General features: G+C 48.3%; 1 protein-coding gene across 4 annotated transcripts in view; it reads right to left on the minus strand.

The window, feature by feature from the left end:
• The window catches only part of LOC132833383 (endothelial cell-specific chemotaxis regulator-like), a 42,055-nt gene extending 22,795 nt beyond the window's left edge, over positions 1-19,260 (minus strand). Inside the window, exons 1-2 of one of the 4 annotated variants that reach the window (XM_060851613.1) lie at positions 19,069-19,260; positions 1,488-1,622 (exon numbers count right to left, since the gene is read on the minus strand). In XM_060851613.1, coding sequence (XP_060707596.1) covers positions 1,488-1,622; positions 19,069-19,126 — 193 coding nt within the window. In that variant the 5' untranslated portion in view covers positions 19,127-19,260. The remainder of the gene's footprint in view (positions 1-1,487; positions 1,623-19,068) is intronic. The other 3 variants (XM_060851611.1, XM_060851612.1, XM_060851614.1) reach the window with 3 other exon arrangements.
• Between the last annotated feature and the right edge of the window lie 908 nt (positions 19,261-20,168).

The following is a 20,168-nucleotide window of genomic DNA, read 5'->3' on the forward strand; positions in this document are numbered from 1 at the left end:
TAGACATATAGGGACACACACAGGTATACAGAGACACACACACAGAAATGTGTACACACACATACATAGACACAGACACACATGCACACACACACACACACAGACAGATACAGGCACACAGACAGACAGGCACTCACACACACACACGTAGACATATAGGGACCCACACAGGCATACAGAAGCACACAAACATAGATATGTGCACACAGACACACATACACACAGACACACATGCACATGCGCACATGTCAACACACAGGCATGCGCACACACACACATATGCAAACTTGCAAACACAGGCCTGTATACAGACATAGACATACATACACAGACACGCATACATACACAGGCATACAGATACACACACACAGACGTGTGTACACATACACACATGCACATTCTCACATGTGAACACACAGACATGTGTACACATACACAGACTTCAAGCACAGGCATGTATACACACATAGATACACAGACATACATTGCCATGCATACATAGACATATACACACACATACACACAGGCAAAGACACAGACTTAGACACCAACACTGAGAATATTCAGGTTGTACAGGTCTGCAGGTATATTACCTGCTCCAGACAGACCTGTTATCACAGACCATTGTGAATGTCCTTTAGTGTTTTACAAACACACCCAGGCTGAAACACTCCCTCCTCTGCAGAACACCATCTGGTGAGATCGCAGATGCAAACAGCATAACTAGACACCATCAAAAACTCCGAGAAATCCCAATGGGGAATTCAGGAGAAAGATCGCCACCCAGAAGGTGGGTGGTTCAAGAGAACAGTTTGAAAATATTTCAGGAGAAGCTGCAGGAACAGATGAGGGAATAGAAGGTTATAATGATAGCTGTGACTGAGGAAAGGTGGGAGGGGTGGAGTGGAGAATAACAATGCCAAATGGCCTGTGCCTGTACTATATCTTCTACTGGATCCTGTATAATTGTTGTATGAGTTTTAGTGTCAATGTAATGCCAGGCCTATGGCCCAGTGATTGGCTGATCAAATCAAATAGCACTCTCCTTACACGGTTTGAAAATGCACAGTACAGTCTGTACCCAACAGCAGGTAAACTATCTGCTATTCGATGTGATTCCACAACGCAGCAAGTGCTGAATAATCCTGAGTGTGCTAATAGTTACACTAACAATTAATTGAAGATAATCAGCCAAGCTCAATCTAGGAGCATGTATTCATACAGAAGGGTCTTTTTATTTCATGCAGCAGGTGTATTTTGAAGAGTTGCTCATTTCTGGAGTTACCTAAGGCCCTGGGGGTGCCTATCATGTCCCCTTTTAGCCAGCCCTATCAAAATCTTGTTCAATGGTGTCACACAAAGTGTTGTGATTGTTTGAAATTTGGAATTCTTGCATTGGTCCTGACCAGTGTCTGACAAAATATTTCAGTGAATGACCTTTCGTTTCAGCAAGATCAAAGTTTGGGAATGCCACGCCCTGACCTTACCAGCTGTGGGTGTACCAGGTACAGAATGGGCTGTGGAATCCAAAGGTATCCTGGTCTTCTTCAAGGTGGATGTGGAACTGATGGAGGATGGAAACTCTGAACTTGCTGGTGTCACTGATGGACTGAGGCTTCCTCCTATGACAGAGAAGACAGTAGCGATGGCATTGGCTGCAATGCTTTACCCAGTTCATCTTCAACCGAATGCAATAACTTCAAAGACCATTTCTAAGGACAGGTTAATCTTGGCCGTAGCTGAAAATGTGTTGCTGGAAAAGCGCAGCAGGTCAGGCAGCATCCAAGGAACAGGAAATTCGATGTTTCGGGCATAAGCCCTTCTTCAGGACTTATCAAGTTTCCTGATGAAGGGCTCATGCCCAAAATGTCGATTCTCCTGCTCCTTGGATGCTGCCTGACCTGCTGCGCTTTTCCAGCAACACATTTTCAGCTCTGATCTCCAGCATCTGCAGTCCTCACTTTCTCCTTAATCTTGGCCGTAAATGATTAACTGAGGGACACATGGGTTTATGTTTGGGACGTCCACAAATCAGTTCCTCACTCCTTCCCTTGGGCAAAGTGAGGAGGGGATTTACTGGAACTAAATCAGGAATGAGGGTTTTCAGTCCCAGGGAGAGACTACAGGAGCTGGGATTGTTCTCCTGAGAGTAAAGGTGAAAGGTAGTTTTAACTGATGTTATCAAAATGATGGAGAGTATTGATGTTTATAAATAAGGAGAAACATTTCCCTGAGGCAATGGGGGAGCTGGGAGGACACAGATGGAAAAGAATTAAAAAACAGCCCAGGAATAGGGAAATGAGGAGAATTCTTTTAACGCAGTGAATTGTCCTGGCAGGGTGGTGGAAGCAGATTCAGTAATAACTTTCACAAAGGAATTGAATAAATATTGAAAATGTAAAGCTTGCAGGATCAAGGGAAAAGAAGAGAGAGTGGAGCTGATTGGATAGGTCCTGCAAAGGGCCAGTACAGATCCAAAAGGCCAAATGTCCTGGGTTTTGAGCTGGGAGACTGGAAACCAGCAGGTGGAGCACCCTGTGCACATTTACCTTCTCACTGCCTGCATTTTAAATGGCTTCAGGAAAACACCAGTTCAATGGAAGCTGTAAAGCTGACCTGGGAGCTCCGGCTGAGAATCGCAATAACGTTAGAAAAATAGCAGGAATGTCAGCAGAGTCTCTCTGGGCTGACCCAACCCCTGTCACTCTTTTCATAACAAACCATGGAATGCTTTTAAATTCGAGCAGGAATGGAGGATAAACACAGGATGCCAAGCCTTAGAGTGAGAACCAATGTGAGGAACAGAGAGATACAGAGAGAGAGAGATCGTGTGGGTGTGTGTGAGAAAGAGACACAGGCAAATGGTGTGAGATGGGCAGGCAAAGAGACAGACAGACAGGAGACAGACAAACAGACAGATACAGACAGGCAGAGAAACAGATAGACAGACAAAGCCAGACAGACAGGCAGAAAGAGAGACAGACAGGCAGAAAGAGAGACAGACAAGAGACAAACAGACAGAGAGACACAGTGAGGGACTGATAAGAGTTAAGACAGATAAAGAGAGAGATTTGAATTTCTACAACACCTTTCATTATCTCAGAACATCAACAAAACCATTTTTCAGCCAAATGTGTCTTTTTGTTGAAGAATAGACAAAGTTAGAATGTCCAAATGCAGTAGTCAATACGTGCACAGCATGATCCCACAAACAATAATGGGAGCAAACAAGGGACTCCCATGTGTTGAGGAATAGGCAGGAAAGTGGGGTTGATGTACACTGTGCTCATCACAGACAGACATCAGGTGATCAAACACAGTGACACTGTGAGGTGGAACATTCGGATGAACCAAATTCCTGTCCTTGGAAATCTTGCCAGCTCATTTTCACCCACGAGAGAGCACTGACAGAAACGTTTACATTTTTTAAGGTTAAAATTTTCTCATTTATTCCCTGGCTATCAATCCATCACAGTGGAGTGGGCTGAGAAACACAGGTTATGTTACAGAGTGTGTGGGTGTAATCTCAACCGTGCTGACTGTCTCATGTTCTCTGATCATCAATCATTCGTTATTCATTGAAGCATGGGCTGTTCGTGTTAAATAAACGCAAAGCCACTTTGGAACACAGAACCACAGAGTGGCTACAGCACGGAGGGCAGACCATTGTCCCATCATGTCTGTGCTGGCTCTCTACAAGTGTATCTCAGTAAATTCCACTCCTCCAGCTTCTCCCTGGAGCTCTGCACATTCCCATATTTCTCAAATTCCCCACTGAAAGCCTGGACTGAACCTGCTCCAATGTAAATGGTGTCCGGGACCGAACACCGAACGTCAGGTGGTTTCTGGGTCTCTATCCCTCCACCAATGGAAACGTGTCTCGCTCAAGCCCTCATGTTCTGTGAGTTAGCACTTGTTAACCAATGTTAACCAGTTACTAGCTGTTTGTCTTTTTGCCCGCACACTGGTTACTAACTGTTACCATGTGTTGTCCTGTGATAAGGAATTAAGCTGCTAGCCCTGGCCTAGGGTTTATCGAGTGATGTTGATTGTTTGGTGGATTCTCCCAGAATACACACAGTTCCACATTGATTACTGTCCTTACTAATCAGGAACTCTTCCACATACATCAGTGAGAGAGATCAGTACATCATACCCCACTAAAAGGAGGCCATTCCATCCTTTCAGCCTGTACCAACTCCTTGGACAATCTATCCACTTGGTTCTATTCCTCACTGCGCAGGCTGTATATTCCAGATCATGACCAGTCACTGTTTCCCCAGCCCCACCACTTCCCTCCTCTTTCTCTGGGACTGAGATCCCCAGCTCCTGATCCTCCCACCAAATACCCCCAACAAAGGGATATTCCAGAAGGCACTCCCTCAGTACAGCCCACCAAAGCATGGGCCCACATTATATATAATGGCTACAATTATATTGATGAGATGAGATATATTGATGGGATGATGATGTTTTAGAACATAGAACATAGAACATAGAAGGATACAGCGCAGTACAGGCCCTTCGGCCCTCGATGTTGCGCCGACCGAATCCTACCTAACCTATACTAGCCCAATAACTTCCAAATGCCTATCCAATGCCCGCTTAAATGACCATAAAGAAGGAGAGTTCACCACTGATACGGGCAGGGCATTCCATGAACTCACAACCCGCTGTGTGAAGAATCTACCCCTAACATCTGTCCTATACCTACCACCCCTTAATTTAAAGCTATGTCCCCTAGTAACACCTGACTCCATTAGCGGTAAAAGGTTCTTAGTATCTACCCTATCTAAACCCCTAATCATCTTATACACTTCTATCAGATCTCCCCTAAACCTTCTCTTCTCCAATGAGAACAGCCCCAAGTGCCTCAGCCTTTCCTCATAAGATTTTCCTACCATTCCAGGCAACATCCTGGTAAACCTCCTCTGCACTCGTTCTAAAGCTTCCACATCCTTCCTATAGTATGGCGACCAAAACTGCACACAATACTCCAGATGAGGCCGCACCAGAGTCTTATACAACTGCAACATGACCTCAGGACTCCGGAACTCAATTCCTCTGCCAATAAAGCCCAGTTTTGGTCTGGGTCTTCCTTTGGCTAAAATGGAGGGAGGGCTATGATTCCTCTTGTTATTGATGGAGCTGATGTAGCCAGTGCACTGACTGAGCAAGCTGTGAAGGGCTCACTGGTGGGACACGGGGCAACGGTATTCACAATAAAGCAGATCAGAGACAAACGTTTTCTCAACCAGAGACTGGTCAAAATATGGAACATACCGTCTGAGAGGGTGGTGGAGGCATGAGCTCTTAAAATGCCAGTGTATAACAGGCGATGGACCAAGTGCATGTAAATAGGATTGGTTTAGTTTGGTATATGTTGGTTGGCATAGGCATGATGGGCCAAAGGGCCTGTTTCTCTGCTGTCTGACTCAGCTTTTGAGGCCAAAGGGAAAGAGATCAATCTCTAGTTGGCAGCAGCAGCTGCAGAGCACTGTCACCGTGCTCCACCTGGGTGTAACCGATAGAGACGGGGATCAGAGAGGTGAGCACTGTCACCGTGCTCCACCTGGGTGTAACCGATCGAGACGGGGATCAGAGAGGTGAGCACTGTCACCGTGCTCCACCTGGGTGTAACCGATCGAGACGGGGATCAGAGAGGTGAGCACTGTCACCGTGCTCCACCTGGGTGTAACCGATCGAGACGGGGATCAGAGAGGTGAGCACTGTCACCGTGCTCCACCTGGGTGTAACCGATCGAGACGGGGATCAGAGAGGTGAGCACTGTCACCGTGCTCCACCTGGGTGTAACCGATCGAGACGGGGATCAGAGAGGTGAGCACTGTCACCGTGCTCCACCTGGGTGTAACCGATCGAGACGGGGATCAGAGAGGTGAGCACTGTCACCGTGCTCCACCTGGGTGTAACCGATCGAGACGGGGATCAGAGAGGTGAGCACTGTCACCGTGCTCCACCTGGGTGTAACCGATCGAGACGGGGATCAGAGAGGTGAGCACTGTCACCGTGCTCCACCTGGGTGTAACCGATCGAGACGGGGATCAGAGAGGTGAGCACTGTCACCGTGCTCCACCTGGGTGTAACCGATCGAGACGGGGATCAGAGAGGTGAGCACTGTCACCGTGCTCCACCTGGGTGTAACCGATCGAGACGGGGATCAGAGAGGTGAGCACTGTCACCGTGCTCCACCTGGGTGTAACCGATCGAGACGGGGATCAGAGAGGTGAGCACTGTCACCGTGCTCCACCTGGGTGTAACCGATAGAGACGGGGATCAGAGAGGTGAGCACTGTCACCGTGCTCCACCTGGGTGTAACCGATAGAGACGGGGATTAGAGAGGTGAGCAAGGGCAAGTTACAAACAAACTTCTCAATTTCCCTGGCAGCCAATCACAACACAGCAATGGTTTGAGAAAATAACTCATTCCAACATTCTGCTGGGGCTGTAGCTGGCTGAGACACTATGAGCAATTTAGCATGGCCAATTCACCTGACCTGCACATCTTTGGACTGTGGAAGGAACCCGGAGCACCCAGAGGAAATCCACGCAGGCACGGGGAGAACGTGCAAACTCCACACAGACAGTTGCCTGAGGCGAGAATTGAACTTGGGTCTCTGGCGCTGTGAGGCAGCAGTGCTAACCACTGTGCCACCGGATAATGGCATGTTATCACTGAAATTCCTTACACCTTAAACCCTGGGGTTTTGTTCAGCTCTGTTAGTGATTTCACCAGAGACTGGGTTAGAAAAATGTCCTCAGTCTGGGCTCAGTCCTTCGGGTAGCTGTAAGCAAAGCCCCTGGCACTTTCTCCTCCTTTTATCTCCAGCTATACCTGACCGATTCCCTCTCTCCCTCTTCCTCTCCCTCTTTCCTCTCCCTCTCCCTGATGTAGAGATACTGATGTCATTTGTAACAGGTGGATCCTTAAACCGTGAGATATCTATGTCAACTTGAATGCTGTTCATTTTCCCTGTTGGCTGCTTATTGGTTACTGTCAGCGTGAACCTGGTGAAGAATATCTCGTTGGTAAAGGAGACAGGACAATGAGAAGACTGTGAGCTGCTGTTGGTTGGTGTGTTGTGTAACAGACTCAGGGTTTTAAGGGAGTCACCTCCTTGTTGAGTTTCAGGGAGGAGAGTGGCTCAAGGGTAGCTGCTCAAACTGCCCAGCCTTTAATCATAGACAGTACAGCACAGAATGAAGTCATAATCCCTACGGTGTGGGAGCAGGCCATTCGACCCATCAAGTTCACACCAACCCTCCAAAGAGCATCCCACCCAGACCCACTCCCCCAACCCTGCAGCTCCCATGGCTAACCCACCGAGCCTACACATCCCTGGACACCATGGGGCAATTTCCCATGGTCAATCCACCCTGACCTGCACATCTTTGGACTGTGAGAGGAAACCCACGCAGACACAGGGAGAATGTGCAAACAGTCATCTGAGGCTGGAATCGAACCGGGGACCCTGGTGCTGTGAGGTAGCAGTGCTCACCACTGAGCCCCATCGCGATTTCACCATCTCTGTGAAGGAATTGTACAGTTAGACCCACCCCACAGCTGTCTTCCCCAGGTCAATATTGGATTCAAATACCTTCCTTGATGGAAAACAAACAGATGATAATAAATCTGACCAGTGGCCAAGAGAAATAATGTTCCTGATGCAGGAAATGTTAAGAATGGGAGTTTACAGAGATACCAGAGCGGGGCTGGATCAGGAAGGCAGCTCTATTCAGTAAATGTTTGATTATTCTGCGACCAGAGCTCAGTAAAGCCCTGCACCAGGTAAGATCCCTCTGCTTTGTCATTGATAACAGGAAACAGTCACTTCCCAGTGAATGTCAGCCTCACCATCACCACATGAGCTGAGGTTACGAGGGAATCATTAATGAGCAAACACACCTTCAACTACCAATAAAGAAAAATCAGACTTGCATTTCTGTAGGAACTTCCACAACCATCAGAAACCTCCAAAGTGATGACAGCCAAGGCACTCCACTTTTGCAATGTAGGAAACAACATCCAATTTATGCACAGCAAGGTCCCACCAATATATCAATGACTTGGAGGAAGGAAGCCATGCACTGCAACCAAATTCACAGATGACACAAAAATAGTTTGGAAGGCAGATTGTAGGAGGAATACAAATAGTTTATAGAGAGATATTATTAGATCAAGTGAGTGGGCAAAATGTTGGCAAATGGAGTATAATGTGGGGAAAAATGAGGTTGTTCATTTTGGAAGGGAGAACAAAATAACAGAATATTATTTAAATGGAGAGAAATTACAGAGCACAGCCACACAAAGGGACTTAGGGGGAAGTTGTACATGAAACACAGGGACAGCAGGGAATCAGGAAGGGTGGTGGGAGTGGTGGCCCTTGTATGAAGGAGGTTGCCAAGAGTAGGGAGGTCTTACTGCAACTGCACAAGGAGCTGGGGAGACCAATTTGGGTGTAATGAGAGCAAGTTTGGTCCATTATCTAAGGAAATGTATCACTTCGTTGGAGGCCGTTCAGAGAAAGTTCATGAGGCTGATCCCCGGGATGAAGGGACTGTCTTACAGGCAAAGATTAATCAGGTTGGAACTCTACTGACTGGAGTTTCAGAAGAAGGTTGGGGCAGCATGGTGGCACAGCAGTTAGCACTGCTGCCTCACAGCGCCAGAGACCCGGGTTCAATTCCCGACTCAGGCGACTGACTGTGTGGAGTTTGCACATTCTCCCCGTATCTGCGTGGGTTTCCTCCGGGTGCTCCGGTTTCCTCCCATAGTCCAAAGATGTGCAGTTAGGTGAATTGGCCATGCTAAATTGCCCGTAGTGTTAGGTAAGGGGTAAATGTAGGGGTATGGGTCTGGCTGATATACGCTTCGGCGGGTTGGTGTGGACTTGTTGGGCCGAAGGGCCTGTTTCCACACTGTAAGTAATCTAATCTAATAAAAAAGAAGAATGAGAGGTGATCTCATTGAAACGTGTCGGATTCTGAAGGGGCTGGACAGGATCAACACTGAGAGGGTGTTCCCCCCACCCCGGGAGAGTCTGGGACCAGAGGGTACGGTCTCAGAATAAAGGGGCACCAATTTCAGACGGAGATGAAGAGGAATTTATTCTCCCTGAAGGTGAGGGTCTTTGGACCTCCTAACCACAGAGAGCTGTGGGGGCAGAATCCCTGTGTATATTTAAGGCTGAGATAGATTCTTGATCAGTCAGGAATTGAGTATTCCAGGGAAAATGCGGGATACTGGACGTGAGGAATATTAGATGCTCCTATTGAATGGCAGAGGAGGCTCGAGGGGCTGAATGGCTCCTGCTATCCCTATTTCCTATGCTTCTATAAATAACACTTAGATCATCTGCGAGTGATAACAGGTGAGAAATCATTATTGGTCACCACACCAGAGGGAACTCCCCGGGCTCTTCCCTAAACCAGCTCTAAGCATTCTACCTGAGAGGGTGGACCCAATCTCTGTTTAATGTCTCATAATGTCCCTCAGCACTGAACCTCCGACAGTGCGGCACTCCCTCAGCACCGACCCTCTGACAGTGCAGCGCTCCCTCAGCACTGACCCTTCGACAGTGTTGCACTCCCTCAGCACTGACCCTCCGACAGTGCGGCACTCCCTCAGCACTGACCCTCCAACAGTGCAGCGCTCCCACAGGACTGATCCTCTGACAGTGTGGCACTCCCTCAGCACTGACCCTTTGACAGTGCGGCACTCCCTCAGCACTGACCCTCTGACAATGTGGCGCTCCCTCAGCACTGACCCTCTGACAGTGCGGCACTCCCTCAGCACTGAATGTCGGAATCTGCAATGCTCCCACAGGAAGGAAAGGAACTAAATTGATGAAATATATTTTAAAAGGAATTGGATGAGTCCCATGTTGCTGAGAACTTTACAGAGTTGCAGGTAGATTAGATTACTTACAGTGTGGAAACAGGCCCTTCGGCCCAACCAGTCCACACCGACCCTCCAAAGACTAACCCACCCAGACCCATTTCCCTCTGACTAATGCACCTATCACTATGACTACGGGCAATTTAGCATGGCCAATTCACCATAACCTGCACATCTTTGGACTGTGGGAGGAAACCGGAGCACCCGGAGGAAACCCACGCAGACACGGGGAGAACATGCAAACTCCACACAGTCAGTCGCCTGAGTCGGGAATTGAACCCGAGTCCCTGGCGCTGTGAGGCAGCAGTGCTAACCACTGTGCCAACGTGCCGCCCATAAAAGATAGCAAAGTTAAACCAAGCGAGAATTATTTTCAAAGCCCGAACACCGGTTTGATGGGCCAAAGGATCTTATTCTCTGCAGCAAAATCCTACGATTGAATTCTTTTCTCCTCCAACCTGTCTCGTATACTTTTTTGGATCTTTCATGTTGACAGATGTCTGTGAGAAATGTTTGCTTGATCCTGATTGCATTGTGCCCCATACTTTCCAACAGATTTGAAACTGCCTCATGTCCTTAAATGTTTAGAGTGGGTTTACCAACAGAACTGAAATCAGATCCCATCTCCCACATTCTCTCACATCTGTCCCTGATTACTGCTCATCTACAAATATCACATTGTCTGTAATACCTGCACATCACAACCTTTTACATGACTCATCCTTGTTCTGAGGGGGTGGGTTCAAACTCAGTCCCACACATTCCTGGGTAAAACTGTAAAATCTCAGCAAAGGTTGCCAGCAGCTGAGCCCAGCCCTGGCTACTGCAGGGTAACGCAATCACATTAACGGTAGGGTAGGGAGGAAGCCCGGTGAGGGGTTTTGTAGAGAAATGTGTCTGGACACATCTTCCCAAAGTGATGAACCTGTCCAACCATAACAAGCAGGTTTTGTTGACAGGTGCCAACACAAAACTCTGGGCGACAGAAGAGCATTTCAAAGCTCAACAAAAGTCATGTCATCAGCCAACTGCCAGTGGAGATTAATGATCAAATCAATGATTTTGCCTCAAGGTAAGAAACTTAAACAAAGACGGACTAGGGATGTTGGCCTTGCTGTGTTTGCTGCTGTTTGTACCCTCCCATTGTCTGGTTTCTTTACAGACTGGTGTGATGTAGTGTGGTGTGGAGGTGCTGGTGTTGGACTGAGGTGGACAAAGTTAAAAATCAGGTGAAAGTGAGGACTCCAGAGGCTGGAGATTAGAGTCGAGAATGTAGTGCTTCTGAATCTAGGCAGCTTCTGAGGAGCAGGAGAATCAATGTTTCGGGCAAAGCCCTTCATCAGGAATGAGGCTGGGAGTCTCGGGGGATGGAGAGATAAATGGGAGGGGTGTGTGACTAGGGTGATGGTAGCTAAGAGTGTGATAGGTGGGGGTAAAGGTGATAGGTCAGCGGGGAGGGTGGAGTGGATAGGTGGGAAGGAAGATGGACAGGTGGGACAGGTCATGGGGACAGTGCTGAGCTGGAAGGTTGGAACTGGGGTAAGGTGGGGGGAAGGGGAAATGAGGAAACTGGTGAAGTTCACATTGTTGCCCTGGGGTTGGAGGGTCCTGAGGCGGAAGATGAGGTGATCTTCCTCCAGGCGTCAGGTGGTTACGGAGTGATGATGGAGGAGGTCCAGGACCTGCCTGTCCTTGGCGTAGTGGGAGGGGGAGTTGAAGTGTTTTCCACGTTGATGCCATGGGGTTGGAGGGTGCCATTAAAAATCACCCAACACCAGGTTATAGTCCAACAAGTTTATTTGGAAGCACTGTACTAGCTTCAGAGTGGTGTTCCTTCAGGTAGCTGTGATGAAGGAACAATGCTGTGAAAGCTTTTACTTCATAGCGAAGGCAGACCGTCCTGCTGTCTCAATGAGAGGTTTATGGCGTACCCTAAATAAGTTGGATTCTATTGCATTTCTGCAGCAATTACAGGTTATCATCGACTTGACCTTCTGACAAAGACCACTGGGAGGAGTTTGCCTCAGGTCAGCCTCCTGTTGGATATTACTTTAGTCTCTCACTGAGGTAAAAACAATGACTGCAGATGCTGGAGGGTGGGTTGTAGGGGGGGCGTGGACCTGACCAGATAGTCACGGAGGGAATGGTCTTTGCGGAAGGCAGAAAGGGGTGGGGAGGGAAATATATCAGCTCAGCACTGTCCCCATGACTTGTCCGGACTTGTTCTACTTGCCTATCTCCTTTTCAACCTATCCACTTCACCCTCTCCTCCCTGACCTAACACCTCCATCCCCTCCCCCACTCACTCATTGTACTCTATGGTACTCTCTCCCCACCCCCACCCTCCTCTAGCTTATCTCTCCACGCTTCAGGCTCACTGCCTTTATTCCTGATGAAGGGCTTTTGCCTGAAATGTCGATTTCGCTGCTCCTTGGATGCTGCCTGAACTGCTGTGCTCTTCCAGCACCACTAATCCAGAATCTCTCACTGAGTGTTCACCATGTTACCAATGGACTGCACGCAATTGAATATTAACCCTTTCAAATCCTTCCAGACAACAGTTTTCCTACAGAAAGGGGCAAAGTGGAAGCAGATAGATCGTTTTATAAAACTTTATAAATCATTAGGAAAAGGAACATTACCAGAGATGTTACAAACGGCTAAAGTTATTTCTATCTTTTTAAAGACAGGTAGAATGAGTGGAAAGAGTAATGCAGCAGTTTGCTTCATGCTAATCATCAGAAAGATAGTGGAAAATTTACTCAAAGATCCAGTGGAAACTCAAAATGTAATCTAGTAATTAGTGTGGATTTCAAAAGGAAAAGTTGTACGACACCAAAAATAAGAAAACGAATTAACAGAAAGGCTAGTTAGGGTCATATAGTAAATGTAATATATTTGGATTTTTGAAAGGAATAATTTCTTGCCTGAGCTCATATGGAAGTGAGAACAAAGAAGAGGCTGGATAGGAAGCTCATAGTAAAACAGAATACAGTCGATGTGAATCAGACAGGAGCCTTTAAGGGGAAGCTGGGGAGATGGACTGAGTAATCAGCAGTGAGGTTGGGTAGCCTGGTTAAATGCAATGGATGCAATATCAGCAGCTTGCAGGTGGATTTACGTTAGGCTGCTATATTCAAATTCGAAAGATACTCAATTTCAAGATCACGGCAGGAAACATTGAGCACAGGGGTCTGATGGCCTGAACAGAGTTCTATCATTTACTACAACATGATTCTATCACAGCTGCCCACCACACTCTGTCAGATAAATTACTGCAGATAATCTATCTCCACCAAACCTCAATCACTGATTGTGTAACATAATACCTGGAACATGTTCAATCTCCCAATCACCTCTCCCAGAATAACAGATTAATCTTCCACATTTCCAATTGGCTCCACACTGACCAATGAGGGGAACGGAGATGTCGTTTCCAGTGGGTGTCCTCCTGGGACCACACACTGTTGGGAGATCTAGGGGATGTGATTCTTGAAGGAGACAGGACAATCCAGAGATGGGAAAAACGACACCCACACCTCCCCAAGCCCCCATCAAATCCCAAATAACTCTTGACTCCACACAATGTCAATGACCAAGAGATATTTCATTGTCTCTGCCATCTCTGACTGAACCTTGCACCTTTCAAAACACAGAATGGGTCAGTCCTGGTTCAATGGGAAACCATCTCACTCTCCAACTGAACAAACTCGCCCCAGTATTCAGGGTCCTCTACACCATCATAGGGTCAGCGCGGACGGAGTGTCACACTATCATAGGGTCAGCGCTGAGGGAGGGTCACACTGTCATAGGGTCAGTGCTGAGGGAGTGTCACACTGTCAGAGGGTCAGTGCTGAGGGAGTGCTGCACAATCAGAGGGTAAGCGTTGAGGGACTGCTGCAGTGTCGGAGGTTCAATGCTGAGGGAGTGAGGCACTGTCAAAAGGTCAGTGCTGAGAGAGTGCCGCACTGTCGGCGGGTCAGTGCTGAGGGAGTATCACATTGTCGGAGGGTCAGTGCTGAGGGAGTGCCACATTGTCGGAGGGTCAGTGCTGAGGGAGTGCCACACTTTCGGAGGGTCAGTGCTGAGGGAGTGCCGCAATGTCGGAGGTTCAGTGATGAGGGAGCGCCACACTGTCAGAGGGTCAGTGCTGAGATAGTGCCACACTGGCGGAGGGTCAGTGCTGAGGGAGTGAGGCACTGTCAAAAGGTCAGTGCTGAGGGAGTGCCCCACTGTCGGAGGGTCAGTGCTGAGAGAGTGCCGCACTACCGGAGGGTCAGTGCTGAGGGAGTGCCACACTGTCAGAGGGTCAGTGCTGAGGGAGTGCCGCACTGTCGAAGGTTCAGTGCTGAGGGAGTGCCGCACTGTCGGAGGTTCAGTGCTGAGTGAGTGCCGCACTGTCGGAGGTTCAGTGCTGAGGGAGTACCGCTCTGTCAGAGGGTCAGTGCTGAAGGAGTGCCGCACTGTCGGCGGGTCAGTGCTGACGGACTGCTGCATTGTCAGAGGGTCAGTGCTCAGGGAATGCGTCACTGTCAGAGGGTCAGAGCTGAGGGACTGCTGCAATGTCGGAGGGTCAGTGCTGAGGGAGTGAGGCACAGTTGGAGGAACAGTGCTGAGGGAGAGCCGTACTGTCGTTGGGTCAGTGATGAGGGAGCGCCGCACTCTCAAAGGGTCAGTGCTGAGGGAGTGCCACACTGTCAGAGGGTCATTGCTGAGGGAGTGCCACACTGTCGGAAGGTCAGTGATAAGGGAGTGCCGCACTGTCAGAGGGTCAGTGCCGAGGGAGTGTCACATTGTCAGAGGGTCAGTGCTGAGGGAGTGCCGCACTTTCGGAGGGTCAGTGCTGAGGTAGTGCCGCACTGTCGGAGGGTTAGTGCTGAGGGAGTGCCGCACTGTCGGAGGTTCAGTGCTGAAGGAGTGCCGCAATGTTGGAGGTTCAGTGCTGAGGGAGCGCCGCACTGTCGGAGGGTCAATGCTGAGGTAGTGCCGCACTGTCGGAGGGTTAGTGCTGAGGGAGTGCCGCACTGTCGGAGGTTCAGTGATGAGGGAGTGCCACATTGTTGGAGGGTCAGCGCTGATGGAGTTCTGCGGGAGTGCCGCACTGTCGGATGGTCAGCGCTGATGGAGCTCCGCACAGTCGGAGGGTAAGAGCTGAGGGAGTGTCACACTGTCGGTGGGTCAGTGCTGAGGGAGTACCTCACTGTCAGAGGGTCAGTGCTAAGAGAGCGCCGCACTGTCGGCGGATCAGTGCTGAGGGAGTGCCGCACTGTCTTAGGGTTAGTGCTGAGGGAGTGTCGCACTGTCGGAGGGTCAATGCTGAGGGATAGCCGCCCTGTCGGAGGGACTGTGCTGATGGAGTGCCGCACTGTCGGCAGGTCTGTGCTGAGGGAGTGTCGCATTGTCGGAGGTCAGTGCTGAGGGAGCGCCACACTGTCGGAGGGCCAGTGCTGAGGGAGTGCTGCACTATGGGAGGGTCAGTGCTGATGAGGTGCCGCACTGTCGGTAGGTCAGTGCTGAGGGAGTGTCGCATTGTCGGAGGTCAGTGCTGAGGGAGCGCCTCACTGTCGGAGGGCCAGTGCTGAGGGAGTGAGGCACTGTCAGAGGGTCAGTGCTGAGGGAGCGCCGCACTGTCAGAGGGTCAGTGCTGAGGGAGCACCACACTGTCGGAGGGCCAATGCTGAGGGAGCGCCACACTGTCAGAGGGCCAGTGCTGAGGGAGTGAGGCACTGTCAGAGGGTCAGTGCTGAGGGAGCGCTGCACTGTCAGAGGGTCAGTGCTGAGGGACCCACCTTGTCCCTGGTTTAATATTGCCTCACTAATGGTGCAGTGTACCATCTGTTCTGCCCAGGGTGGTCAGGCTAGATTTTGTACCTGTAATGAAATGTGATGCTGTGTTTCTGAGTGTGAACATTCCTTACTGACCCAGTGCTGAGCAATAGTCACTGGCAATTAGTCCCATCAGTGACCCAAGGGATGCATGGTTGGAATGATTTCAATTTGTGAGCAAATCAAGAGTTTTTTGAATACCCCTGAATTTCCAGAGCAAAAGAATATTTCCACTGGATCCCAGAGCCCACCTTGATTTACCCAAACTGGGAATGTTCGTTTCAATTAGATTCATCCCACTCTCAATTCATCCTATTGGCAACAGAAATAGACAGCTACAAAACCATGAGTAAATCCTGGAGCAGTTAGCCCTGACTTTATACCATATCACAACGTCACACAATCAGAAAGGCATCTACTGGGCAGACCAGATAAAGTCATAGAGATGTACAGCATGGCAACAGACTCTTCTATGCTGACCAGTTGTCCTAAATTAATCTAGTCCCACCTGCCAGCATCCGGCCCATATCCCTCCAAACCCTTCCTATTCATATACCCATCCAAATGCCTCTTAAATGCTGTAATTGTACCAACCTCCACCATGTCCTCTGGCAGCTCATTCCATACACACACCACCCTCTGCATGAAAAAGTTGCCCCTTTGGTTCCTTTTATATCTTTCCCCTCTCACCCTAAACCTATGCCCTCTAGTTCTGGATTCCCCGACCCCAGGGAAAAGACTTTGTCTATTTATCCTGTCCATGCCCCTCATGATTTAGTAAACCTCTATAAGGTCACCCCTCAGCCTCCAATGCTCCAGGGAAAACAGCTCCAGCCTATTCAGCCTCTCTCTATAGCTCAACTCCTCCAACCCTGGCAACATCCTTGTAAATCATTTTAGAACCCTTTCAAGTTTCACAACATCTTTTGATAGGAAGGAGACCAGAATTGATCACTGTATTCCCACAGTGGCCTAACCAATGTCCTGTACAGCCGCAACATGACCTCTCAACTCCTGTACTCAATACTCTGACCAATAAAGAAAAGCATACCAAACGCCTTCTTCACTATCCTATCTACCTGCGACTCCACTTTCAAGGAGCTATGAACCTGCACTCCAAGGTCTCTTTGTTCTGCAACACTCCCTAGGATCTTACCATTAAGTGTATAAGACCTGCCCTGATTTGCTTTCCCAAAATGCAGCACCTCACATTTATATAAATTAAACTCCATCTGCCACTTCTTGGCCCATTGGCCCATCTGGTCAAGATCCTATTGTAATCCGAGGTAACCTTCTTTGCTGGCCATTACACCTCCAATTTTGGTGTCATCTGCAAACTTACTAATTGTACCTCTTATTTTGGAGATGCCAGTGTTGGACTGGGGTGTACATTGTTAAAAATCACACAACACCAGGTTATAGTCCAACAGGTTTATTTGGAAGCACTAGCTTTCAAAGCGTCGCTCCTTCATCAGGTGGTTCTTGCTCTGAAAGCTAGTGCTTCCAAATAAACCTGTTGGACTATAACCTGGTGTTGTGTGATTTTTAGCTTTGTATACCTCCTGTGTTCATATCCAAATCATTTATATAAATGACAAAAAGTAGAGGACCCAGCACTGATCCTTGTGGCACTCCACTGGTCACAGGCCTCCAGTCTGAAAAACAACCCTCCACAACCATCCTCTGTCTTCTACCTTTGAGCCAGTTCTGTATCCAAATGGCTAGTTCTCCCTGTATTCCATGCGATCTAACCTTGCTTACCAGTCTCCCTTGGGGAATCTTGTCGAATGCCTTACTGAAGTCCTTTTAGATCACATCTACTGCTCTGCCCTCATCAATCCTCTTTGTTACTTCTTCAAAAAACTCAATCAAGTTTGTGAGACATGATTTCCCACGCACAAAACCATGTTGACTATTCCTTATCAGTCACTTCCTTTCCAAATACATGTACATCCTGCCCTTCAGGATTCCCTCCAACAACTTGCCCACCATCGACATCAGGCTCACCGGTCTATAGTTCCCTGGCTTGTCTTTACCGCCCTTCTTAAACAGTGGCACCTCATTAGTCAACCTCCAGTCTTCCGGCACCTCACCTGTGACTATCGATGATACAAATTTCTCAGCAAGGGGTCCAGCAAAGATGTGAGGGATAGATTTTTCACACAGAGTGGTAGGAGTCTGGAACATACCGGGGAGAACGTGAGGACTGCAGATGGTGGAGATCAGAGCTGAAAATGTGTTGCTGGAAAAGCGCAGCAGGTCAGGCAGCATCCAAGGAACAGGAGAATCGACGTTTCAGGCATAAACCCTTCTTCAGGTCTGGAACATACTGCCAGGGTAGTGGTGGAGACAGCTATGAGAGGAGTGTTTTAGGCGCTCTTAGATAGGCACATGAATACGCAAGGAATGGAGGGCCACAGACCAAGGGCAGGCAGAAGGGATTCATTTAATTTGGCGTCATGTTCGGTGCAACACTGTGGGCCAAAGGACCTGTTCCTGTCCTGCACTGTTCCATGTTCAATCACTTCCCTAGCTTCCCACAGAGTTCCAGGTACACCTGACCAGGTCCCAGGGATTTATCCACTTCCAGCAATCTGGAATCTGGACATTTTTCAAGATATCATTATTTCCCTACAATCTGTATCTTCCATGTCCTTTCCACAGTAAACACTGATGCAAAATACTCGTTTAGTATCTCCCCCACCTCCTGCAGTTCCACACAAAGGCAGTCTTGCTGATCTTTGAAGGGTCCTACTGTCTCCTTAGTTACCTTTTAATATATTTATAGAAACCCTTTGGATTCCCCTTAAACCTATTTGCCAGAGCAATCTCATGTCCCCGTTTTGCCCTCCTGATTTCCCTCTTGTGTGTATACTCCTCCTGCCTTTATACTCTACTCAGGATTCACTCGAACCTTGCTGTTTCCTTCAGTTTTTCTCGTTATCCAGCCTTGCCCTTCACCCTAACAGCAACATACTGTCCTGATATCAGGAGTTGTTGGAGAGTTATGTGATGGTCGTTATGATCAGACTGAACGGCATTGTACTAATCTTCATGGTAACTTCATTTTCAATATTGTCTAACAGATAATGAAGTAAGCACTGACTGCCCATTGACTGTGACCTTCCTGTGTAGATAACACAGTGAAAAAGGGTCAGTCCAAGCAGCTTCTTGCCAGGACCTGGTCTGTAGCTGGAAACAATTCTCAGTTTTGCCCTTTGAGACCATGAACATCCGAACCAGCTCCACTGTATGAGCCACTCGACATTAACTTTACCAAGGGACACCAGCCTCTCCGAATCCTGAAAAGAAGAAACATCTCTTACCGGCAAAACTGTGGCAAAAAAGATGTAGCAAAAGAGCAGCTCCAAGTGGAGACCTCATATTGCTCCGTCCTTATCCAGGGGTCTTTGCTCCGATTCCATGGAAAAGGTTTTAACCAGCACCAGGGAATAAACACTGCTGGCTATTTCAGAATTTCCTCTGATAAACAGCAGGAAATCTCTGCAACCTGATTGAAACACAGCCAAAGGGAAATTTTGTTTTTGACAATTTGTCACAGATTAGTCAGGATACTGCGCACCACTCCTTTTTAAATAAAAATCAGAAAACTGCACGAAGAATTGTCCCAGGCAAACTGTAGAATGCCAACTTCAAACCTGACCTAGCTGCCAATTCCATCATAAACTCAGAAACATCAGCTGTCTGTAATGTCTCAAAATTATCAGCACGTCAAGGGTCTGAGCAATTAGACACTGGGTTTATGGATTGTGCCTGGATCTAATGAGTTGGAAAAAATTGAGCTTGGGCCTTTCTGAACACAGAGAATTACAGAATGAATGCACTTGGCTTCAGACATCAGCCCTGATGTAGCAGAGCAGAAACTATCACTTTGACACAGCCCATAGCTTTTCCAAAAACACAGATACACAGGATTCATTTTCAGGGTGAACAGAGACTTTAGCTTAATTGTTACAATGTTCAAATTAACTCCAGAAATTTCAGTACATAACCCAGACTGACACTTCCAGGGCAATGTGTCCGCACGGTCAGAGGGATTGTTTTAAAATTTAATTTTGAGTCATGAGTATCACTAGCTGGGCCCAGTATTTATTGCCCCGTCCCTAGTTGCCCCTTGCGAAGGTGGGGGTGAGCTGACTTCTTAAACCGCTGCAGTCCATGTGCTGTGGGTAGACCCACAATTCCCTTCGGGAGGGAATTCCAGGATTTTGACCTAGTGACACTGAAGGAACGGTGAAGTATTTCCAAGTCAGGATGGAGAGGGGCTCGGAGAGGAACTTGCAGGGTGGTGTTCCCGTGTATTTGCTGCCCTTGTCCTTCTTGATGGAAGTGGCTATGGGTTTGGAAGGTGCTGCCTGAGGATCATTGGTGAATTTCTGCAGACCATCTTGTAGATGGTACACAC

Source organism: Hemiscyllium ocellatum, chromosome 36 (assembly GCF_020745735.1).
Source record: "Hemiscyllium ocellatum isolate sHemOce1 chromosome 36, sHemOce1.pat.X.cur, whole genome shotgun sequence".
Taxonomy (NCBI): Eukaryota; Metazoa; Chordata; class Chondrichthyes; order Orectolobiformes; family Hemiscylliidae; genus Hemiscyllium; species Hemiscyllium ocellatum.